Source organism: Aptenodytes forsteri, unplaced genomic scaffold (genome assembly GCF_000699145.1).
Source record: "Aptenodytes forsteri isolate BGI_AS27 unplaced genomic scaffold, ASM69914v1 Scaffold237, whole genome shotgun sequence".
Lineage (NCBI taxonomy): Eukaryota > Metazoa > Chordata > Aves > Sphenisciformes > Spheniscidae > Aptenodytes > Aptenodytes forsteri.
The window spans coordinates 582,778-608,323 of NW_008794451.1; the positions used below are offsets into that span (position 1 = coordinate 582,778).

At 39.1% G+C, this 25,546-nt stretch overlaps 2 protein-coding genes across 3 annotated transcripts in view; one reads left to right on the forward strand and one right to left on the reverse strand.

Annotated features, from left to right (window-relative positions):
- PLPPR5 (phospholipid phosphatase related 5) overlaps positions 1–21,519 on the forward strand; it is an 82,835-nt gene extending 61,316 nt beyond the window's left edge. The window contains exons 5-6 of the transcript XR_658141.2: positions 11,545–12,132; positions 21,433–21,519. The gene's annotated coding sequence lies outside the window, so the exon portion shown is untranslated. The remainder of the gene's footprint in view (positions 1–11,544; positions 12,133–21,432) is intronic.
- Positions 1–25,256, reverse strand: SNX7 (sorting nexin 7). 2 transcript variants are annotated; one of them, XM_009290451.2, is made up of 8 exons: positions 25,065–25,256; positions 23,077–23,187; positions 22,495–22,659; positions 21,334–21,535; positions 19,162–19,361; positions 15,579–15,665; positions 9,380–9,532; positions 647–1,049 (listed from the first exon to the last, which is right to left on the reverse strand). In XM_009290451.2, the coding sequence occupies exons 1-8, from the start codon at positions 25,206–25,208 to the stop codon at positions 969–971; spliced, it is 1,143 nt and encodes a 380-aa protein (XP_009288726.1). In that variant the 5' UTR covers positions 25,209–25,256; the 3' UTR covers positions 647–968. The 2 variants fall into 2 exon arrangements, with proteins under 2 accessions (XP_019330453.1, XP_009288726.1); XM_019474908.1 differs by lacking the exon at positions 15,579–15,665 and having other exon boundaries at positions 1–1,049; positions 25,065–25,243.
- Positions 25,257–25,546: the final 290 nt, after the last annotated feature.

Below are 25,546 nucleotides of genomic sequence, written 5' to 3' on the forward strand. Positions count from 1 at the left end.
GCTTGCTCGGACCTTCACCACCAGGGAGAACAACTGCAGGAATTACAAGTGCTAGACCGACAGCCCTTTGGGTGGAATAATTCAATGACTGGAACACTTTAATGTATGTTGCATGAGTGAACGAGCTAATAATTTTAATGCAAAACGCTCTTGTCCTTTCCCTTCCACGCTGGCTATCCAAAGAGGGAGGAAGTTAAGGATTACAGGAGGATCAGCCATGCGAGTAACAGGGTTGATCCTGCAAACTCCAAATGGAGGCTCTCGTGTTGGCAGGACCAGTGCTGCGACTACCGTTGTACCACTGTAGAAACAGTCTGTTTCATGAACTGTCAGTTTTTTCTTCATCCTTTAAAAAATGCCGAATTGAAGATGTTTAATAGACATGTAAATACTGCAAACTGAAAACTGAATTAACAGTACTTTAAAGCAGCACTAATCTCGCAGAACATGTTCGGCATCTTTCCGTACCACGTTGCCATCGGGTGACTAGCACAATCCATTAAAATAATCCTAAAGAGCTCCCCAAAGACTACGGTAGGTAATTTTACAAGTACAGGAAATTACTCAACAAAGAGAATATAACAAGCATGCTAAAACACCAAAATACTTCTCAAAGACTAGGATACAGAATGAAGACAAGCTTTCCTTATTAAACTTTTTATTAAAATGGAGCTATTTGTACATATTTAAAATACTTTATATCCAAATTATGCAATATTTATGAAAACAATTGTATGCAAACACTTGCATAAAAATATGTAAAATCACAGCTAAGCAATATAAAGCAATTTATAGCATGTTCCAAAACATATTTCAGGACTAGAATACCTGAGTTTTCAATAAGCTGGTTTCCTGCATTTCACTGATTATTAACAGTTAAATTTAATAATGTATCTGATCTTGTATAAAGCACTTCTTTGGTTGGGAGAAACTGCAGAGAAAAGGCAGAGATCGAGCAGAGATATTACTCAAGGCCTGTCTTCAGAATCTTCTTCCACGTGAAGATCCACTGTTTGAGATGCTAGGAAGGACTCCCATGTAGCAAGGCACTTTAAAAAAAACCACAGATACATATGAATATAGCAGACAGATTTCTGTAAAACTGGTAGCCAAGGAGAAAAAGAAGGGAAAAAAAAAAAAAAGCAGAATACATACGCATTGTCACAAGCTGCTTTTGTGGGACTATGGTAAGAGCAAAATATGGTTTCCTAGGCAGCTCAGTGATATGCAAAATGTTAGCCAACATGCTGAGCGAGCTGTAAAGGTCACTTTTACATAATGACAAGCGCACAGTGTGAGCATCGTAATTGTATGTGTTAGCATGGAAGATGCTAACATTAATTATGCTCTTCTTTAATCTCTCCCTTTAGTTACCGGCAAAGATCCCTTCCAAATAGCGCGCTGTCAGGCACGGTTCCCTTGTAATCTCTGTGGATTCCTATTGTATACCTAATTTTCTTTCCAAGTTAAATTAAATCAGTTTTTTTCTAAACACACACAGAATTCATTTTTCCCCTGAGTAATGGGAAAGAAATGGGACCAGAAAGGCAGGCGGTGGGGAGGTGGGGAAATTGTCATCCTTACAAAAAGTGGCATTTCTCTCCTCATGGAAAAATGTATTTATAATCGTACAAACTAATTTTTTAATTTGAAGCACCAGGACTGTAGGCAGTAAAATGGAGACAAAAAAAAAAAAAAAATCCCTAAATTACTTTGGTTCAATTTGGCTTAAATGAGTGTTGGCAGCTTGGCAAACCATTGTAAATCATAGATTAGTGTTGAGAGTCATGGCAAGGCTCTCACTAGGTAACCCGTGGTGTGCTGATGCTTGTTACCCGAAGTACCAGGTTTCTACTATTTCAAGTCTGTCATTAGAACAGGGCAGGCAAAGTCATGCAATAATTTTATTGTTTTGATGCGACTGAAAAAAAACCCCCCACCTTAAAATGGAAACGTTCTAATAAAAAAAACCACCTTAAAATGGAAACGTTCTAATAAAATTTCGACTTATACACTCATTCCTATTGCTCTTGACAACACAGCTTACTTAGTACAGTTTTTTTCATGAAGAATCTGAAGTATTCATTATAAATAAGTCTTCTGAAATTTCTCAGGAAATATCTGCTTTTACATTAAAACCTGGACAGCATGCTCCATTTATCTGGACTTTGAATTAAATCAGTACCCTGAAAACAGCATCGTTTCCTAAGTGAAAACTTGCCATAAGCTATTCAAGCCACAGCAATTTGCTATGCCCAGCTACAATGAAGCATCTAGCATCCGTCTGTCATTGCTTAGGAGACATGGAAAATACACGCTAGCGTTCATGCTGCTTGAACTTACAGCCACCTAACGCTGTCTTATTAGACGTTTCTAGTGAATGACTTCAAAACTCTGCCATTAAATGTGCAGATTTAATCATATTACATTAAAGAGCCTAGGTCCTGGTATTACTGCATATCTGTGTGCAAGCGGACGAGTGGGAGGATCTGATAGTCATGAATAATGTTGAAGTATAAGCTCAAAGAGCAAAATGAAGAAGACACACAGGGTGACCGGAGTTGGGGGAATCCATGATGGCACAAGGACGCAGAACCAGGGATACCCGTAAAATTATGGGTGACAAAAGAAACAAGAAAAAACAAACAAAAGTCAGCAGCGATTATGTCTCTGAAGACATAAAAAAGTAGAAGACGCGGGTCTGCAAGAAAATGGGAGAGGTTAAAACAGCCGACTGACCTAAGAGATCACAAAGAAAAAAGTATGCGGGAGCTTATGTCTGCATAGGTTTTTGGTCGTTTTCAGGCATGTTAAGAGACTGTTCCTGTTATTCGTATATTGTCCCCTAGACTATGGAAACCATGAATCTACTCCCCCAGTCTTTCTTTTCTGATCTTGCTGACAAAATCCCCAACTAACTTCTGCTGCTTTTGCACACAACAACATCATGCTGCTGTTCAGAGCACATCTAAGGTTTGAATTCCTGTGAAAAGAGAGGAATAACAGGATAAGATTCATGTGGAAATCTGCTTTCTTCATTGACTTTGTGGAGAAATGTTATTTTGAAATGCTAAATATAAAATCGGGGAGAAACGGTGCAAATAGCGCTAGCATGAACAGTGAATTGCAAACTGATTTCTGACTTAAAAGGTCTTTTTGACCTTTTGTATAAAGCCTTTAAGCTCCGATCATTAGATTCTCCCCTACGTCACGTGACACTGGCAGCTGAGTCTATCCGAGATGCTTGAGCTGGAAGGTGGCATCTTGGTTTTAAAACGCCAGTGAGGCAGCTGCTAGCAATGTGTCTTCACTGTGGCGCTCGGACTCAGATACCTGTCTGCTAGAGCCCAGCCTGGATTACCATCCTAGAAAGCTGCAAGGCACATCTGTTTTCCTAGGCTTTTTCTAGGTGTGGGACAAGAAATGATGACTGTTTCTTGAAGAGTCTTTTGTTGACAATGACTGATGGTTTTCTTCTGCATCACGGTTTAATTTATACCATGTAACTCCATGCTTTGTCATTCTGTAATTTCAGTAATGTGAATTAAAATATGTGTATCAGCACTGGCTGGAATGTAAAAATGGCTTTCTGTTATCTTTGCAACACTGAGCCAAACTGCACGTGTTAAAATGCAATCACAGTATGTTGCTTAACCAGATAGATACAATCTACTGAAGTCTTTCCAGACAAGAATGCAAAGCATTTTTTTCAGTTACACAAGTTATTCAGGTTTTAATTTATCCTCCTTTATATAACCGAAACACATTTTCCAAAATGCAAGAGCAATGGTGGCTCATTCCACTGTCAGACATCACAGTGCCGCTACAGCCGACAAGTTTTATAATTAACCATACCAAAACAAAACTAGGTCTCTCTGCCTTAGGCTCAGGCTTTTTGTATTGTGAAGCATGAACTGCATAGACGACATTTCGTTAGTGATGTATACTTCAACATTATTACAGAATGATTTTACTTCATTCTCCTGGGAGGTTGAGAACGGAGATCTAACAGAGGATCAGCCAGCTTTCACAAAGGAGACTGAAAGGGGAAAAAAAAGAAAAACCAAACCCAGGAAATTAAATGTGCATGCATAGGATTGAAATTCATAATCCAATTACTTGTAAAAGCCTGGCGGAAGACATAAAAAAGCCTAAATACACAAAATGAGATAGCAAGACCTTAAATAAGGTTACTTTACCTAAAATATTCTGATTACTGCTGCAGGTCACACATCTATCCTGCAATATCATTCTTAGAAAAAAACAGCAAAAAAGGTTTTCCTATAGTACAACTGCATATCGAACTAAAAAGGAGATATAAAAATAGAACGTGTAGCAGGGATGATAACAGCAGCAGTGTGTCACATGCCATGTGTGTTTCTGTGCCAGTTCCCTGTTTTCCATGGTTGATACCTTAAAAATATCACTTATGATGGCATTTTCTGGAGTAGGATCTGCAAATGAAGTCTTGTGCGTGTCTGAGAGAGAGAGGAAAAAAATACTTTCGTAGTTTCTGGGTGCAAGGAAACAAAAACTAGAGTGAGTAGAAATCGTGATTCCCACTATACAAAAATGTCTTCCGAAAAGTATTTAAAAGACATTTTTACGGTTGAAGTGAATGAGGGTTCAAAGATGGATCCTGGCTTTGAAATGACGTGCACAGGGACAAACTGGCTCAGCCATGTGGGTGCTTTTGAAAATCAGATGGAGTTTGTTAGCTAAATTCCCAGGCTTTGCTAAGGCAGGACGTGATCAACATGCACGAGCACCTAACTTTTTGCTACGCAACCAAATGACTAGCTAAATGCATCACTACAGAGGCCTCCAGGGCAAACAACAAATCTCATCTATTTTTCTACAGCTTACACTAGAGAGAGAGGTACATAAGGGCTTTGGAGCTAGAGGGAAGCTGCTGTAATGGGGAAGGAGTATTGTTTTGCCCTAATGAATCTTTTGGATCGATTTATGCCTGTACAACAACGTAGGTCACAGAAGTAAACTAAATTACGCTTGAAATAGTTAAGAAAATCAGGAAATTATTTATATTTTTGGATAAGAGTAAGCTGTGTCAATACCAACAAGAATCTCACTATATCAAAGATAACTTTAGCTTTTTATCTGATTAAGCTGCAAAGGTTTAACGGGATTAGTTTGACATGAGAAAAATAAAATGAGAGGCTACGCTTTAAAACATGCTCATCCATGCACAAGAAAAAAATGTTATTTCAATGCCAAAACTAATTCAATATCATCCTACATCATGAAAAAAACCCCAGTCTTCCTGCATTTACTAGAGTGCTTCATGAGCAGTGGAAAACCAAACTCTGCTGTATTTGCTGGATTTATAATGTCTAACTAGTCTTTGGATCGGGCTGCAAAATCTAGCCACTTATTCCAGTGTTTTTTCTGAACAGAATAGGTTAAGAAAGTTCTTTGCTGAGAAAAACTGAAGCGTTCCTTTTGCTTTGATGCTGTAAATATCCTAGAGACTATAGTAAACACATGAGAAAAACAAAAGGGAAAAACTTAGTAAATGTTCAATTGCTCTTTGAAGGCAGAGTTCAACATTGCCTGGTTTGGTTTTGCTAATTTGTACCAGGAACACGTCAGACATGCTGGCTAAATAACAATACCACCACCACCACCACTAACTTTGTGTCTTGTTTTGGTTTTAGTAATGCTGCATCTTTAGGGGTCTGCAGGATGTCTATACCTAACTTAATGACAATACTCCTGGTGACAATCAGCTTCCTCAGCTGTAAGCTCCACCCTGTGGACAGTTTGTGATTTCACCTGTTTGGCAGATACCTCTTCTGGACTAAGGTGTGCTATTTCAGACCACAGTGTCACACCTAAGGCATGGGGAAAAGGAATCAAATAAATAGTACGGTGTTAACACATACTTCATTCAAGAACTTTTCTCTGTAAGGCAAACGAATCGATGCTGTATCTACTTCAGAAATAGGAGTAAAGTTCTGAATTTTTAAAAATTAAAACCTTTTCATATTGTTTCAGAATAGCAATGCACTCGCAGTCGTTATTAATACATTATGTTATTGGCTTTAAGCCCTTGTGGAATACAGAGAGACTTAAGCACGTATTCAGCTCTTTTCCAGAAGCAAAGTAAAGGAAGTCGACAACTCTATGAACTCTTGAGACCAGCTACAGGAATACCAAATGATTGCTCAGCCATGGTAATTCTTGGCTACCAAATGATGTTATATTTAAACGTATTATAACATAGCTTGTACATTATCACAGGAAAGCCTTCATTCTCACAGGTCTGCATAGCAGCATCCTGTAAATTTGCATCACTGGGCTTTAATTAGTGTCTTTGTTACCACAGCATTGAGAGACACAAAGAGATTGGCGATTCCACAGCTGTAGAAACAAAGGCACACTTCTTATTCAATTATATTAAATGTAGATAGTCAATAAGCTGGAAGGCCACAGAAATACCTCTACTTGTTTTGAATTAGTAAATCCGGAGAAATATAATTACAGGTAACACTTTAAAGTAGCACTTCATGTAACGTGAACTTTAATTCAGCTTAAGGGAGACATACTCTTTTATGCTAGCTAAGTGATGCTTGACAAGCTGACAGCAGAATGTTTAGGCAACTACAATTAAGGAAAAATCCAAACAAATGGAAGGTCAGACTCTTTCCCCATATTGTGACAAAGAGGAAATAACATTTTGGAAATTCTAGTGTACTTTGACACATGGCTACGTTGTACTTGATCTCACTGCCTTTAGTTTTATACAGTCCTGAAGGACTGGATTCTCTACTGCAAAAGCCACCAGAAAGCATGAGAAGTCTGTCTCTGGTTACTCTGTGGTTCTCAGAAATAGAAGGGATGCAGAGAATGGCCACTAACAGGAATGACTCCTGGTTAGGTTGTGCGCCTGGGAAATGAAGTCGGCAAGACTGGGGAATAATGAGGAGCGCAGTGAAACGCTGCTGTAGAGAAGGGAATGGGACACCGCTCATGGAGAGGCAAGAATAGGAGTTGAACTGGGGGGGGGGAAGCTGTGGAAAGGAGGAGAAGCAGGTAGTGACTGAATTAGAAAGCAGGAGATGATTCCTCACAGGAGATGGACAGAAGAGCTGGGCAACTGAACCATGTCCATGGCATCCATGGTGCCTGGGAGCATGCACAGAACATGCTCTGGGGGGAAAAAAGGCAAGAAATAAGATGAGGGATACTACAAGAAGAAAAGGCTTAGTAAGCAGCAAATGGTGCATCAAAAGCATGAACGAATAATTTAACTTTGGACATGTGAGAGAACATTAATGATTCAAGTAAAGACTGAACAAGTGAAAAACGCGGTAGCAGGCACTGTGTGTGTGCACGAGTTTAATGAGTAAGGCTCAAACTATTATCTTTAGGGTAGGATTTTGTTCTCTACTGAAAGCATAAAAATCATATTCTGATTCTCAGGTTTCTGAGATGCCCTTCCCGAAGTTCACTTCCACAGAGCGAAAGCAGATGCTAGGCCTTCTTCTTCTGCTGTTTTCAGGAGTGCACTACGCACCTGTAGTTTGTAATATAAGGGCCTCTGACAGGAATCACTTCTCTGATAATTAACCGTCAGCATTAACCACAGGTCTCAAATAAACATGCATATTTTAGATCAAAACTCCCAATCTAATATTAATTTTATCGAGTTCTCGTGAACGTCAGGATTAAGATAACGATTTTCTGATAAAACAGAAAAAAATTGCTACGTCCTCACTTTGCAAACAAGGAGTGATACAGTTAGCACAATGTTTTCTGTTACTGCAACTTCTGCAGTAAGATAAGGTATTTTTTTCTAAAATCTAGATCTACCGAGAAATAACAGCAAAAACATTTTATGCAGATTTCAATATTCAAGAAAAGCACCAACAAAGAATAATGTCTCAGTATAAACCAATTTGTCCACTATTTCAGAGGCTATTTAAGAAGAACCACTGGCAGTTGCAGCGATAGTTGAACCATTTTCTGCAGTTTGTGACTTAATGATAGTAATTTCGTGTGCAGTATGAGCTTTGGCGTTCTGAATTAAAATTCTAATTCAGCAAAAAGCATTTCTAGACAGGAAAGAGAACCAAAGAATTATTTTTGTGTTTTAATTTAGCTAATCATTCGTTAACAAAATATTCCAATATATTTAGCATCGTTTTAACATATGTATTGCTAATATAGAAGTCAGAGATCATCAATAACTGAAGAAAATGTGAGAGGATGCCAAAAGCTTGCTGCCTGATTTCAGAAAATATTTTGATCTTAATATGTAACAACAGATTGTTAATGTCCGTGCATCTCACAGACTGTATGTTAATTAATTAGACTTGATGATCAAGAGCTCTGTCTTTTCAATTATGTTTTAACAAAATGATTTGTAAAATCAGGACACTGTCATTGGCTAACGGGCAATCCATAAAGAGTTCAAAATACAGGATGGGAAGTTACAGATGTCAACGTGTATCTGTAAAAATTACTAATTTATGTTTAATAGATGGCTTAGTGTATTGCAATTTTTTCCCCAAAATAAGGAGAAATTCTTTAAAAAAATTCAAGACATCTGGGATATTGTCAAAATGCGCATTTCAATCAACGACATGTTCCCCATGAAGAAACTTCACAGAATGCTTCATATATTTTGTTATATGTTTTCAAGTTCTCTTTCTTAGTATATATTCTTGTAAAAGGGAATTCTTACCAAGAATATTAGCCGTGGCATTTGAGTTGAAAATAAAAATCTAATTTCAACCACTTTCTTTCTGAAGTAGTAAGTTTCAATTCTAAAAGGATTCAATTTATTGATTGTATACACTTGCCGCATTTGTATTTTTTTAATAATTGCAATAAGCTTTTCCTATTGACTTCTCAAAATTGTATTGTTGTTCTTTATCCTTGTAAAGTCTGATTATTTCACGAAAGACAATTCCTTAGAGAAATAACAACGAGGGCTTCCTGAATGTGCTGTCTGAAATGGAATCACATTTAAACGTTTCCCTCATACAAGATCATTTACGCAAGTTTGAGCTTTCCAGAGGGCTTCTTCATGCAGTTACAGCAAAAGGTTTCCAAACTGAAATATAGCAGCTGACATTGAACTGAAAAATGTGTTCCAAATTGTTGTGGTTAGTAAAACAAGAGTGCCCTCTGTCGATGATGAACTCGGGATCAACCACTTGGGCACAAATAAAATACGTTTTGCTTGAAACGTGTCAAATTAAGGATAACTGCCTCCCTCTTCCCGCAAAAACCGATTCTGAAGTTAACACAGGTTTGAACTAAAATGCAAAAGTTCCTCTTTACAGACAACCCATGGACTTCCCCACTGAAATAATCAATGAAAAAATAACATTGCTGTGAGAAAGTGTTTTACCTCTTCATAATAACGGAGATTATTCTCAGCCACATTAGTGAACGTTGATCTCATATCACACTGCATGTTTTGCTTCCACCTGTCCCAATCCGCTTTCAGAGCGTTATTGGCACATTCGACTTTGTCTTCAAGTTTCCCAATCTCTTCTGAGAACTAAACGTGAATTGTAAACGTTAAAAAGTATTAGTCAAGTCATCATTTCAAAAGTGATTGAAACCAAGTGATTGTAGTGCAGGCAAACAGAACTGCAGAACCAAGGTTGGTATTTAACTTAGCACAGAATATCATTCCCCAGGGACAAATTTAAATTTTATTCTTAATGAGTAACTCGGTACAATTTCTGGAATATTGATAACAGAAATTCTAGACCAAAATTGAAGTGTTCCTGAAGATATTTTTATTGACTGAGCAGTTACAGACTCTGGCACCTCTTCACTAGCACTTGACAGTAATGCACCTAAAAAGGAAAATACAGAGGGCTTTACTGAAGCAGAATGAACTATACAAATTAGATTTGGCCAGAAAAACTGAGAAAACCCTGACAGAACCTTTGATAACCTCAGGAGAAACCAGAATGGGGAGAAGACAGCGGGAATCAAAAGCACAAACTTTCTGATTTCTTGCCTGTCACCTGGCAATATTTTTTGTGGAACTAACCTCTGTGTGACCACGTGAGGGAGAGAGAAATACAGAAGCAGAGAAAGAAATTAAACCAGAGGACTTCTGCAGAGAAGAAACTTTCACAGCGATCTAGGATCAAAAACCTTGAGGGCTACTCTACAGACGTTATTTTCTTCTAGTTACTGTAGATGCACAAAGTGACTTTTCAGCTAATGGGAATGAGTAAGTGGACAAAGGCCCTCTCTTTAATGAGTCTTCCAGTCTTCTCAATAATTTTGTCGCCTATTGTCATTTACTAATCAGCTGTGTCGGTTCTGGCTGGCACCCAGTCACAGAAGGAGGTACGTCTTCCGCAGCTACAGTGCAAATTCATCTGCTGGGACCGCACAGCGACTGCCTGCAGCGGGAGGGAGGTCAGGCAGAAACACCACCAGTGAGGGACATCGAGCAGGAAAAGTTAACCTCCTTGTATTGTTTCCATTGCAACTCAGGTCCCGTACACCTTCCTCTTCTTCCTTGTATTCTGCTGTCAGGCAAATTGTTTTTTCCTCATACAACACCCCTATAAAGTTGGATAGCTCCTCGTGCTCTCTGCAGAGCCGGTGCTTTCATTGATATGAACTTCAGGATTCCAGGATTAACTTCCAGGATTTCCAAGGAATCCTTAGGCTCTTGGCAGAATGCAGAAATGTCAAAATTCAGAGCAGGAGGTGCAAGGTCTTGGCTTTCCAGCTTGAACCATGCAGGGAGGACAGCGTTCCAGTGCAACAGCCGGCAGTGCTGCCGCCACCAGAAATGAACTAAGCAGCACTGCCTGAAATGGTCACAGAAACTGAGCCCAACGCTTCATTCACAACCCACGGATCCCAACTCCGTTTGACATACTAGAATCCTTCAGCTCTTAAAGTGGCCAAAAACTCCTTAGCTAGTAAAACCGAAAATTTCATCTGAATGGATTTTCTCCACATTCCACGATACACAGATGCATAAACATTTTTAGTTAGACTTGATTTCTACACTGATTTTCCTTGCCACACTTCTAGATTAATGAAATACTGGTTATTACTCAAGAACAAAATGCAAAATATTATTTCTACTTTACTGAAAAGCCCATGTTCAATTATCTAGCCAGACCAGTAATCAAACTATGGACAAGGGTAATTTCAACTACCAGCACTGTATTCAATATGAAAAGGTTAATCCAAAGTTTAAATGTGGGGAAATTACCTTTAAAGGAATTACAGGCAGCTGGATTCGGTATCTTGGGCATGTCCCAAGTTAATTGCCTTTCCTTCAAATACCAAAAATGAATGCATACAGAATACTGAAAACTGAATATTTTTAGACGATTTAGAGTGGGAAAGGCAGTTGAATCCATTTTCTGCTTTTGCAAGAAAAAAGTCCCTATATGGGAATGAGCTAGGCTACGCACGTAAAGAACTTCGCCGACTTAGAAGTCCTGGCTGCAGCAGCTTCCCCTTATCTCATTCTTCACATCTTTAAGACATTTATTTTACAGTTTGTTTTTGTCTTGACTTTTCTAGGAACTACGAATTTCTTCCACGGTGTAGTCACAACGTGATGCGGACAGGCAGACTCTGTTCTACGTCCCTGCCTGGATATGCGGTTCAAACATCACCCTCTAAAGCCCAAAAGAAACTGTGTGTTGTATCAAGGCAAGGGTTGGACTTAAGGTCTAAAGACAGCATTATGCCACACTTCATCAGCTCAAGTAGAGAGGTTTAAGATCGACTTTGCCACAACTGAAAAGAAACATAAATGCCACCCTCTGCAGCTGCCATGACAGCAGGAATCAAAGAAGAATGGCTTGGTCTCGACAAAAACATCTACCTAGTGTGCTCCTCATTTACAAGGTGTACATTGTTACAGTTTATCCTGCAAATTAAGTATGATTCTGAATCCATTTTCTTAGATTGATCTCACTGAGGCAGCCAGCGTGATAAATTAAATCTCACGTCAGCGATCCCCAGAGAAGGACAGCGCAGTGCTAACCAGACACCGGACCACGGGACGGGAAGGTGGGAGCCAGACACTGCTAGGGCAGAGCGCTACCAGACATGAACAGCGCGACCTGTAGCCAAAGAGACTTGGCCCAATAGCCAAATTACCTAGTAAGTGACACAGCATTTTACACTATCTCAATATGCAAAATAGCACGAATTTCTATCTATCTGCTACATGAATTAATCCTACAGCTTGGTTATACTAACCCTTTTTAGCCTGGAGCTAAAACATAAGATATATTCAGAATGTGATAGATTCATCATTTCATCTCTTTACTACTTAGTTTCAAGCCTGAACACTAGAATCCTTAAGTTAGCATTTAATGCTTCTCTGGTTCTGTCAGAGCACATTATACCAACCTTTTGTCAGAATTACTGTTAGCGCTAGTGGCGGTACCAAAACTGTTAAAAACTCCCAAACCACCGAGGGATGCACTAGCATTGCTGTGTATGCCTTCGGAATGGAGCATGGGAGCAATGGAGCCACAAACTCCATCTTTACAGCCAGAGTTCTGGAGGTAAGAAAGGTCTAGATAAGCAGGAGGACACCAAAGTCCTCCCGAATATCTCTGTCAGAGCCTGCATCCAGAATCACAGCCTTCAAACCTTCCATACCCTGAACAACTGCCTTCTTCGTGGACTACATTTTGGAGTGGGAGACAAGGTTTTGGCTTTTTAAGCAGCACCACAAGCAGCTTTCTAAAAGCCCGGTGGCAGAAGCACAGCTCAAGAAAACATTTTTTCCCAGCCAATGAACCTGACATCTCGTAAAGTTTAATTTGCAATTCTAGCCTATATTTCAGCTGCACTGACCTTGGGGATGTTTTGTATTCTCCTGCTGTATAACCTCCTGTTTGTTAAATCATTTAATGTTTGCCGTGACCAATGCTAAAGAACTCACAGCCTTTTATCAGCTCTAATGACAGTCTGAGATTCCTTATCTATGGTGGAAATGTACTTCAAATGAGATTAGAGTTCATGCCACTCATTGTCAGCAGAATTTCTGGCTACTAGATTGCACTGACAAGTTCAGTCTGACATCTATGAGATCATTAGAAGCTACATGAGTTCTGCTTAGGAATAGAAATGTGCAAATACAGCCAAACTCAGTGTTTGACACCAATTCCAGTAACAGTACCCGTGTTGTGACCACCACTTATTCTGAAATCAGTCTGGTTAGAAGCGTCAGCAAAATATTTCAACACAGAATGAAAATTAAAACATAGTAAAAAACTGATTAAGAAAACAGTTAAAAGTTACTTGAATGGTTAAAAATAGCAGTACACCATTCTCTGTGGCCAAACTATCATTAATAGAAAAAGTCTTCAACTTCTAATTAAGAAAAAGTCTACAGGATACAGCTGCCACTCAATTAGAGAACACAGGATTTTATGATCAGATTAGACTAACAGACATCTGTTTTACTGCTCTCGTGAGACTGCAAGGAGAATCAGGCTCTCAGAAACAATATTTTTTGAAATAAGCAAGAAATAGAGGGGTTGGAAAGATAAAGCAAAGATCTGAACACCTGGGTAATCACACTGTCCAAAGGCTTTTACCAAAACTGTAAACACAGTTTTGGAAACACAGAAACAGTGAAAAAAGACGAGGTTGTGCAAACTGATCTCAAAACTTCACTGGAAGCAAGTACGAACATCCCATTATGGAGTAAACCATTGTCAATATCAAATCAACATGGTGTGATCAATACTATGCTAAAGGGAAAAATACTCCTTTTTTTCTGTAACAGTTCAGGAAAAGAGAGTGCATGCACCTTGTCTGAGGACTCCATCAGATTATAACAGAAATACATTCTGAAAAGACCATGTCCTGCCAGGCAACGTTGCCTTCCCTACGGTGGACAGCAATTAACGCTAGCTGCTAAACAAGCTGTAGGAAATTGCAATTCATCGCTGGATCGCTCTGCGCAAATGCAACTGTTTTTAGCAGGTTGCCAACCAACCATACAAATGGGAAGTACTGCTTAAAAGGGACGCAACGTTGAAAAGTTGATAGAGCTAGCTGCCTACAAATAACTCGCGCAATGACGTGTAACACTCCCTTCTGTCAGAATAAATTCTTAGCATCATAGAATCATAGAATATCTCAAGTTGGAAGGGACCCATAAGGATCATTCTTAATATATACCGTGCTTTTACACGCAATGCAACTAATGCGTGCTGCCGGCACGCGGGGCACCCATGGCTGCGGGTGCTGGGGACACGGGCAGGCTACAGGAGGAGCCTGCAGCGGGTCTGCCAGTGCCCTCACAAGGCGGCATGGGAATACGGTGGCCTGCCGCCAGCAGAGGACTAGGACCTGCCGTTGCTACCCCAACTCCCAGCCTAGGGGGCTCCTCCAACTTACCGTCCCCCGTGCATTTTATAGCAGCTTCAAACTTTACGCGTAAACTAAGGACAAAGGACAGGAGAAGCGGCAGAGGAAGTAGAGAAACAAAAACAGATTAGAGAACACGAAGGCAGGGAAATGAGAGGACAGTATAAGATATAAGTAAACAGGATTTCTACTTCGGGAAAAAACAAAACCTGAGGTATTTACTTACTGTCCCACTGCGGTACACAGAGGCGAATTGCTACAAAATATACCACAGCCATCGTAGATATCAGACAGTGATAATATATTCTTATTTATTCAGCTCAGCGACAAGAAATCAAACAAAAATATGCATTTCAAGTGCCAAAAACTATCTAAACAGCTCATCTTTACATGAAAGCTAATTACCACAACCCTAATAAAAAGTATCTGAAATGTCAAGGACTTTCTCCTTTGATGTACTAAAAAGTTACAGTGATTATTATTTAGTCATTTTAATACATTATTTACAGTGTATAACACTTTGTGTTAACACTGTGCTAAAAGGACATTATTTAGGCTGGAGAGTTAAACAATCGAAAATTTTAAAAGTGCCAATGCCCATCCCAGAAGTTCCTTTTAATGGGCCCGCTGAGCCTCGCCGATGGGTTTGGGCATGCCTACGCCCATGGGCTACCAGTTACGGTCCGACTTCACTAGTATGAATGGTGTCGCCACGCTGGAAGTAAAAAAATATCCCTGGGCCCAACCAGGTAAGACAGAAACCTGAAAGAACAGAATCCAGCACTTTGTATTTTAAATAAGTTTAATGAACAGCTTTGCTCATTCTGACCACCTCCTCTCCCTCTCCTACATCAAGGGAGCAGCAGCTACAAGAGCAGTGCAGCAAGTCTTACTTTCTTCTAATTCCCGGTGTGGAAGTAAACAGAAATGCTAAAAATAAGCCGCGGTACAGTCTGTGTCAACAAAACACAGTGGTCGCCTCCTATTACCAGTCCTTTGCTCCAGCAGCCTATCTACTGAAGTTTTGCATCTATCTCATGATTGCCTTTGCCCGACATGCATAGCTGCAAAGACCAAACCTTTCCAGAATAACTATGAGAATCATAGAGACACCAGTATAGAGAAAGCATGGCTTCAGAGGACACGCTTTCTTCAGGGGATCATCTTCTGCAGTTAGAATAAGGCCTGGAAGATTTCACCTTTCTGGACATACTCACCAGGTCCTTTTCTGCCTTTTTATTGGCTAAAGCATCAACTTTGGAGTCGAGCTCGCCTTGAATTTGGTCTCTCCTTTTCAAAACACCCTTAATATAGAAGAGGAAAAAAAAAAGAAGTAAACCACACCAAATTTTAGCCATCTATTCAGAAAACCATCAAACAACTTGGCTATTTAATAAATTAAGCAAGATCACAGAATGATGCCATTTAATAATTTTGACACGATAACATGTACTTTCCTCAAAAAAAATCTTAAAATCATGTAGCGAAGATTATTTTTCAATACCTGTATTTTATCTTACGTGTTTTTCATGAACCTTAGTAAATCCAGTATCAGTGCCGCAAGAATCTGCCATACGCAGTGTCATTGCTAGTTGTATGAGAAAAACTGCAACAGCAGTTTACTTAGTATCAGCTAAACTTACTATATATTCATATTTGAAAACAGCAACATGAGTTCGCCACATCTCATGAACAAAAGTATCTTCTCTGAGTAAAAGTTACAATATAAAGTAGAATAAATGACTAAAAACGGTATACCAGGCATTACTGAAATTGCGACTTTAACTTCCAATATTATTTTGTAAGTGCCAAGCATAGTTCAGTAAAATCAGATAAAATTATCATAAAAATGATAGATGTTCTAACATTGATATATGTGCTTATTTTCAGCATAGGTAATTATTTCCTCCTTTAATACTGTCTTATCAGGTATTGGATTTTTAGCATAATGTCAAAAAATAATTAGAAAGGGGAAGGAACGTTACTTGTTAAACTACAAAACAGGAACGGTATTATAGATTAAATTTCCATTTCCGATGCTCATTTGCTCTGTGACCTTGAGGAAGCCTTACAGATTTCTCTTTGCCTTAGTTTCCTATCTGTAAAAGCACACTCAAGTGTGCTTATCCCGCAGAAATGTTGCAAGGCTTTAGTCCTTTTAAAAAAAGAAAATCAAAAGCAGGACATATATAATTACAAATCTCAAAACCTGCTTTTACATTACCTTGCCACAACTGGTTTTACTGCTTCTTCTGCATATACTAAAGAGATTTTCAGTATTCACCTCTAGCATAGGGCATGTTGAAACAGCACAGGGCACAAGTAGCTTTACCTTCTCTAGCTGTCTTATTTGACTGAGTTCTCTTTGGAATCTTGTCACTTTAACAAATACAATAGAATAATTTAGGAGGTTAATTTTCAAATAATTGTTCAACGTTTCTTTTTGAACAGGTACTCGCTAGAAAAATTGGTAAACCTGACTTTGGACAATTCTGAGTAATAGATTAGCAATACATACTAATGCTCATAAATCTATGTTTGAATAGCTCAGAATATCTTTTGGTTAGACAAATACAGAAAATGTTTAGCTGTAAGCACAGAAGCAAAACAAGTATGTCTGGAACAGCTTTCCTTCATATTACAAATGCTTTCTCTTTTTTACTATTTCTTTTGCCTCTTTTAAAACTGTTTTAATGGCTATTTGTCAAATTCATCACAAATACTCCTTAAATTACAAGAGAAAACCAATGACTTTAATATTAATGTGCTACAACCATAGACAAGTGCTGACTTCTAATGGCAAACAGAGGGACTGTTTTTAAAACATATTATTATACGTTTACAATTTTTTGGTGCAATATTTAATGGTACCCTGCCACAAAACCCTCAAATAATTGGATGTGGACCCATAACCAGTTTATTGCTGCAATTTGTACCCTGAGGCGCAGCAGTACTCTGCACTCCCCAGATTTGTTCTGTGAGTCAGTTAGGAAGGAGCCAGTCCAGATGTAAATATTTTAGCTATGAATTCATCTCTTGCCCCAGTTTAAGGCTGAACTCCCAAGACTGGAAAATACAAGGATTGTATTGTATTGCCCACACCGTCTTCTGCACATCTGCGCATGATCTTGGCGGCACCGCACAAAGGTCCCTGTGATGAGGGGTTAAACACACCTCTGAAAGCAGGTTTTACTACTGTGTGACTTCCCCTATTGTATTTTCATTCTGACTAGTAGTTCCTTCTCCAAGCTGCGAGAGGGAAGTAAACTGTAGGAAAAATAAAAATCCACGGCGAATGAAAGGAAAAGAACAGTTGTAGAACAGGAATGAGCTATTGGAGGAAGATCTTCCGCCGGACAGGAATTACAGCCTAATGCTGCATCGCAAGTGTTGCATTGTCGCGGTTTAACCTCAGCCGAAACCAGGACAGTATCAAGAACACTGCAAGCACTAAAAAAAAGCAACGGGCAACAGCCACTTGTAACGGGTGCATGAAGAGCCAGGTAGCCACTCTGGGGTTTGACCACAGGAACCTCTCTGTGCTCTGGACAAAAGAGAACACCTGAGAAAGGGTGAGCCAGGCTGCAGACTAGAAGGCAATGGGCAGGCAGCATCTCTTCAACAGCATGAAGGCTGGGATGGCTCATGGGTAACAGACTTAGAAATTCTGAAAAATAAGTTTGGAAGTGGGGGAGAGGAAGAAGACCTGCAATTGCTAGGATGGTAATCTCCTCAGCCCTTTAAGCAAAGCAGTACCTACCTCCATCTACCTGCACGTACGTGTAAATAATGAGGCCTGTGAGATACAGGTCATTTTGTACGGCCCCCCCTTTCAGTGAAGCTGGTTTTAAAGACGGCAGTCATTGCAGCGGTAATTCTTAAGCTCTCAGTAGCTAAGCCTTACTGAGAAACTGGCAGCGCTCTGCACAGCGCCAGCAAAGGCTGAGTTAACTTGGGTCTCGCTCTACCCATGGCCTGTAACAGACCCTCAGCCCCTACTCAGAAACCACTGCAGCAGGAGCTGGGTTCCCAGCAGAGAGGCAAGAACAGATACTGCAGCTTGCATTGCTCAAAACCTAGACAAAGAGGGGTTTGTACACATTTTCTGGCTTTCTGGAAGCAGCAGATTTGGAATTATGACATGCTGAATTCAGTTACTTAATTATGTTGAATATCCATCAGCACTGAGTTTATCAATTCTGAAGTCTGATTTTTTACACTCTCTCCAAGTGTAAGAAAAATACGTACATAAAGGGAACTGAGAGCATCAGCTTACGGCAAAGACTAACACGTGCTTATATAATGGCACAGGGGCTGGAAGTTCCCTGCTGTTTGGAAAAAGAAAACGTAGTTTAGGAACATCTAGAAAGGGAAAAACCTCTCCACTCCTTTTCCCCCCCACAATCTGTTACTCGATGAGTTCATATTTCAGCAGTGTCAGAGGAGGTCCTTCTCAGCTGCCGTTCCCCAAACCTTTCTATGTTCCCGCTTCTCTGCTACAATGCAGAGCTCTCTGAAGATGGCAAAACCAGACACTCTTTAGCCGGGCTGCCTGCCATGCAAAACTATCAAGCTCTTCTCATCTGGAAGGGGTGCCTCTTGCCCGATTAACAAGGGAAACGGGACCAACCGGATTCCCTGCTAACGGACAGCTATCCTATGCTGTGCACATTTAGTAACAACAGTAAATAGAGGGACTGCAAAATCATTTTCAACAGTTGCAAACTCTCTTCTAGTGTTTGTCACCGGACTAAGCCAAACTTTATATACAGCCATAAGCAATCCTTAAGGAAACCTTACCATCAGGATTTCACTGTAGAGAACGTATTCATGTAAAATCGGCAGCAGGTTTTCTGAGAGCCCTGCCATTCGCTTCTCCGTAGCCTTGCAACACTTGTCGATGCAGCTGGCAACACCTTTTAGGGAGTCTGCTATATCTTCTTCCGATGCTGACCAGAGTGTGTGGACAGGGCCGTATTCCTTCATTTCATTAAAATACTCTTAACAGGAACATATACATATATTAGTCTTTTGTTCATTAATAGATGTCTAAGTGATACTAATTGCAACCTCATATTTGCTGTGAACAAAGCAAGAGCCTGAGGCTAATGTTTACATTTGCTCAAATGACCAAGATAAGTAAACTGCAGTTCATTGTTTATGAATAAACTAATCAATGAATGTATTGTGATTAAGTAGTTCCTGGAAACCTATCAGCAAAAATGCCCCAGTCATTTAGAAGGACAGATACACTCTTAGACCTGGTGGGTTGTATTCAGTTCGCCCAACGATCTGAATTACTTCGCGTTGTCTTCATGCAGAGGGACATGAGCCACAGCAGCCCTGGGCAGCAGTTGGTCTGACTTGCTTCTACTGCCCTGAATTCTTCAGCTACAGTAATGCTCCGAATCCCATTATTAAAACTTGGTATGTCCCAGAAGCTGCAGAAGACACACTGAAGTTCACTCCAGTTCTGCAGGTGTTATCTCATCTCCTTTAGTAGTTTTTATTAATCTAAATACATGGATATCCTATTAATTGTCTCTTATGTCTCTAGGCCAAGTGATAATCTGTAAGCAGAAAGAAAAAGGTCCAGAATTCACTGTGCCATTTGGCAGGACTAAAGTTGGGCAAGGCTGGGTATGACCTGGAAGCTGCATGTTCACAGGAGGGTACCGTGAACACATTGGTCATGTATTGAAAACACAATTTCATCACAACTGAATTTATAATGAAGAAACGTCCAAGAAAAGATGCAAAGCAGACATGTGCCATGAAGAGTGTAATGTTTACTTTGAGATTAATTGGACAAAAAAAACTCCATGGAGGATATAATTAAGAATCCCATGTTAAGCTACTGCAAGCAGGAATGTTCTCTGAGTCACAGCTATCAACAGTTCACATCCATGACAGCGTGGCCCTGCACACAAGCGTTCTGCCAAGTGCTGTTTGGAAAATCCGACAGCGTGGCCCTGCACGTTCTTGGCAGACAGCGTTCTGCCAAGTGCTGTTTGGAAAATCTAGAAAGAAGATATAACCTGCAGCATTTGGGAGCACGTCAAAATTCATAAGGTTTTCCAAGAAATATTTTGGCACTGGTACCTTGAACCTACAGACCTCAGCCAGCTATTTCCACTGAAATGAACGATATCAAAAGGAACTCTTTTCACCAACGTGTATTTCCCTTTTATAAGACCCCTCCAATTTAGTGAGGACACGCTGAGATCTGGTACTGCACAATAAAGCACAAGGGCTCAATTATTAAAGAACACAGTGCAGCTCTTCAAATTATATTATATAGACATTAAAATCCCTCAAGTGCTGACCAGTGGAAATTCTACTGAACAGGCCTAGTCTGAGATCAGGGTCAATCTCAGAAAGTCAGTAATTTAGCGTTCCAAGTAGGTGTTCAAACTGCTGTTACTTAAGGAAAAAATTGAGATTAAGTCATCCTTCTTAAGAAAACTCTAACAGGCACAGTTTCCCATGACAGAAATTATGGCCAGCAGTAAAGCTGTTAAAAAAAAATAAAATCTACTTGGTTAACACAGAAAAAAGGTGCAGAATGAAACCAAAAAAGAGATCTGGAATCTAGACAGCATTATGCCAGTCCCAGACAGCACAGAAAATGGTGACTATTTACATTCCATTGAAAGTACAAAACAAAAGGTCACGCGGCTTTCCAAAAAGCACAAGTAAGAAGATAGCCATACTTGCTACGTTTTCTTCTTTCTAAGTTCCTTACCAAGTAGTTCAGTGACATGTTAAAACTTTTCCTATTAACAAGTTATTCAAACTAACTTGAAGGTCTGCCAAAACAATGACCATTATGAAAAGCACAGTATAAACACGAATCTCCCTATTCCCCTGCTTGCTGGAAAGAGTATTTTGCCTGGCACAATGAAAACTAATTTACTTTTCCAATATATTAATTTCTTCAATCAATAAAACTGATGCTTATTTTCTACTTACCCCTTTCTTCCTTGTAAATTCTATGAGCTATTTTGTCTAGCACGTTTATTTTCTGACTAAATGTTTCCATGTAATTGTTCATTTCTGTAAATATTTCAGGACGATTTTTAACTCCCCCTCTTACTGAGGATGCTACAGCTCTGACCGTCTGTCCCATCCTGCTCAGCAAACCGGGACCCTGCTTCTTGTGCGAGGAGAGTTCCTATAGACAGAACAAGCCATGTTTACTTCCATGTACTTTTTAAAATTCTCTGAAAATAATGCATACATTAAAGCTTTTTTTTTTTTTAAACAAAACTACATACCTAAGGCTCTGTGTGTCTTTCTAGCGTATAAATCCTACTTTAAAATTATTAGACCAGTGTCAGAACCGTACCCGTCATGTGCATTAGCTAAGCCTTTCTGGGCAAACAGAAGCATGCCGTGTATCACGCTCTCACAAGAGTGATTGAAGATGGCAGAGAACCTTTACCCTTTCATTCCTTAGGGTGAGTTAGCTAGTTTGCATTTTAGCCTTTTGCACAGGAAAGCAGAGGCAATGATTGCGGAAATAAGTCATTGAGAAAAAGCAAACAACGCTCCTGCTGGAAGAAGTAATCCATCTTTTTTTTTTTTTAACTCTTTTTATACGTTGCTGGAACAACCTTTGCTGAAGTTCGGAGGCAGGCTTTTCCAAGTACAAAACTCCAATTTTCAACTGGACTCATCTTGCAAAAATGCAACAGGAAATTCAAAGGCTGTATTTTCCTTTTATGAGACTAGTATAACTTTTAAAAAAAAGCAGATGAAAAAGACAGTGCCATGCCAAAACAATAATTAATTTAAAATACTACTTTTCATATCATCTTGGAAGCTTATACGTATACCAAAAAGCATGCAGAGTTGAAATATTGTGAATTTGCCACAAAAATCCAAAATGCAGCAACAAAAACTGCTTTGGAAGTTACAGCAAAATTTACGGCCACACACGATTACCAAAAGCACAGAAGAAAAGGTTATCTCGGGGGATGAATATTCCATAAATCCCCTGCTGCCTTCTGACACTTCTGTAACACGCCATGGGAGGACACTATTGAATACTGAACTAGGAGACTCCTGACACACTCTACTAACACAAGACGTGGTTTCACATAACTGTAAATAAAAATAAAGTCATTTTACCCAGGCCTGTGCAGTAAGAAAAATTTTGAAGTCTTCATTAAAAGTTAAAGTTGGATGATCAGCAATACGGTTCAAAAATTTATGTAAAGCTTTTCTTCGAGTCTCAATGAATTCATCACTAAATCGTTCCACCATTCCTTTCATTATGAATTTTTCAGGCAATGGCTAAGGAAAAAAGAAAAAATATGTTGTATAATTTGCATAGTATTAAGGGTATTATAATAGTTCTTCTACTTACTAAAAACTATAGGTATACCTTGTAGAACCCACCATGCAAAAACCAAATTGTTAAAAGTTATCACATTCAACAGTGGTATAACGTGGTTCTTGTAGCACTCAGTGCAGAAGAATACAAGTACAACTAAGAAAGAAGGACATAAATTACTGCAAATGGCACAACTGCAAACATAAGAAATACCTTTATGGGATTTTTAATTATCACGTATGTATAAAGCTAATTAAACTAAGTCGGTTTAACGTTTGTGAGATTTCAGAAACCGAAGAAAGACCTCAAACATCTCTGTATAAAACTGGAGCCATCTTATAAACAAATAAAAATAACTTAAGTTTTAGCAAACGAACAGGAATAATCAGTGTTGGATGCGCTTCTTCAAGTTTGCTCTTCAACCACAGGAAATCCTGATATCGCCTTCGAACTTCATATTCACTGGAGTCAAATTCACCACGAGATGTCTGAAAACCAGAGGCGGAACAAACAGGCCCAGGTTAGAATACCAGAAAAAAAGAACGGAACAGCATTAGATTTTGGAGAAAACTGAGTACTTGAAGGGAGTGCATACATGATCCTATTTTGCCCGTGTTATTTGCTTGCTGTTTTTTAAAGTGCGATGACCAACTACTTGAAGAGATAAAACACACCCATTTTAGCAGGAAATCAAAGTTCTATTGTAAAAAAAAAAAAAAAAGGAAAAGCAAGCACCAAACTGCACACAGAGTGACTTACAATAATTAGCCTACCACAACGTTTCCAAAAGATTTCAAGCATTATTTTAGTGTGGCATTCTCCTTTTAGCAATCACGGTTATGTTCGTTACTTTTAGGGCACTTCTTTTAAAGTGATTAGTAATCTACGAGTGAGGAAAGTCCATTTTTTAGCATTCTGAAAAAAACCCCAAAGAGCTGACATACGTCCTTGGGACCTGCTGACACTCGTCAACAATCCCCACATTCGAAACATGAAAACTTCAGCACATCATAGCAATAACACTTCCCGCGCTGCTTAATGGATTCTGCGTTCCATCATCAATTCCAGTTTGGTAGCCCTTTGTTAGAACTTGCCAACAAACCTTTAATGCCTAGAAAAAATGCTTATTACAGTGTTGCAAAATTGTCAGACCATGAGATTTATTTTATCACCGCTCTATCTTCTAGAATCAAGCCACAAAGAGCCCGTGTTTTCATTGAAGTAATGCGTGCTGTTTTAGCATTCATTGTTGCACAGAGATTTATAATGCGATGCAAGTAAATTCTAAAAACCTCAAAACACGCTTTTGTAATCTAAACGTTTTTGAGGGTTGAAAAAAAATTTTTCAAGGGATGTGGGAGGAATGCTATTACTTTATCATCAACAACCAGCACTTCAAATTAAATACAATAAGAAAGGATAGAGTAGATAAAAAAGCAAAAGCAATCCACCTTCCAGCCCTTCCATACTTGCCTGAAGAAAATATGTTCTCTCGTCTGCAAAAACATGCATAAAGTGAAAATTATTGCTAGCAACCTAACGAAGATAGCTCTCTTCCTACTCTTTAAATATTTTATGAGGAATTGATATCTCCTCTTATTTAAGGATGAATAATTCCCATTTGAAAATTTGGTTTTAAATGAATCTTTTAAGAAGAACTCAAAGTAAAATAAATTAACAGTGCAATTCTCAAAATGCAGCCTGCAGAATATTTGCTGGTAATCCCAGAAGAGCTGGCTAGTCTCACAAGGCTGACTTTCTTCCTTATTTCCAGTAAATAATTTGTATTCAGGACAGCCAAAAATACACTTAGCTGTTTCCTAATATTACTTTTTCATTGGAGAATTGTGGCAGTTTCCCCAGAAATCATACGCAACTGTAAATGGGAAACAAATATCCATGTGATAGTGGATGCTGTAATTACAGACGAATGGAATTGAAAGACTTTGTAGCAGGTAACATTTACGCAAGACAAAAGACTGCTAGCCTGCAAGTGATCCAAAAGTCATAAATACTTGGGCTAATAGAGTCTCTTCGAACTGAATCAGTCCTTCTGCTGTTTCGTGTTCCTGCTGAAGATCACAATAGCAAATGTTATTCTCATATAGAACTGACTTGGCTGTTGAAGAATTATTAGCCATTTTCTCAGCATAAAAAACCTAAGCACCTATGTGCGTAGACTTACACTGAGGGTTTTTTTCAGCATCTACTGCACAGTTTCATACAGTTTTAGTGGTCTATAACTCATGGCAAAACCAGAGTATAATTTAAATTTAGGAATACCCCAGAGAATGGTATGCAAGAAGAGTGAAAACGCTACTGCTGATATCAATGGAAGCCGTTATAACCGTGAGTAGGTGCTTACCTTTGTGACTACTCTGTATGTAATAAATGTTTCAATGGCTGTAATGTGGCTTTCAGGATCATCAACTGTAATGAAGAGATCTCTTAGTTCTGGTTCATCTTCAAATTTATACTGGTTTATCATGGATGAGGGGGATATTGGCATTGAAGGACTGAATGAGTTTACCTCAGCCAGTGATGTATCCTACAGATAAGACACGAGAACATCCGTATCAATACATCTTTATATACAAACACACACACGCAAACACGTATGTCTCAGATGCTAAAATGGCAGGCTTTTAAATAGCCTGGTAAAACAGATAAAACATAGAGCAGATGAAAGAATTATATAGTACATGGCAAATCTATTCTCCTTTTCAGGGTTTGCTTCAGTGAGGATGTAAGAAATGAGATTTATTCTAAAATGGATGAAAGAGCAAAATGCTACCATTTGACAAGAATGTTACGCATAGCTAGAAAGAGACCTTGCCTATGAATGCT

Excerpts from the sequence above, each read along its gene's own strand:
- SNX7 (XM_009290451.2), bottom strand. The coding sequence starts at position 25,208 with ATGCCAATATCCCCCTCATCCATGATAAACCAGTATAAATTTGAAGAT. Across the intron at positions 21,536-22,494 it reads TTCTTACTGCACAGGCCTGG|GAACTCTCCTCGCACAAGAA; the intron begins GTAAAATGACTT and ends TTCTGTCTATAG. Across the intron at positions 9,533-15,578 it reads AAAAGGCAGAAAAGGACCTG|TTCTCAGAAGAGATTGGGAA; the intron begins GTGAGTATGTCC and ends ATTCACGTTTAG.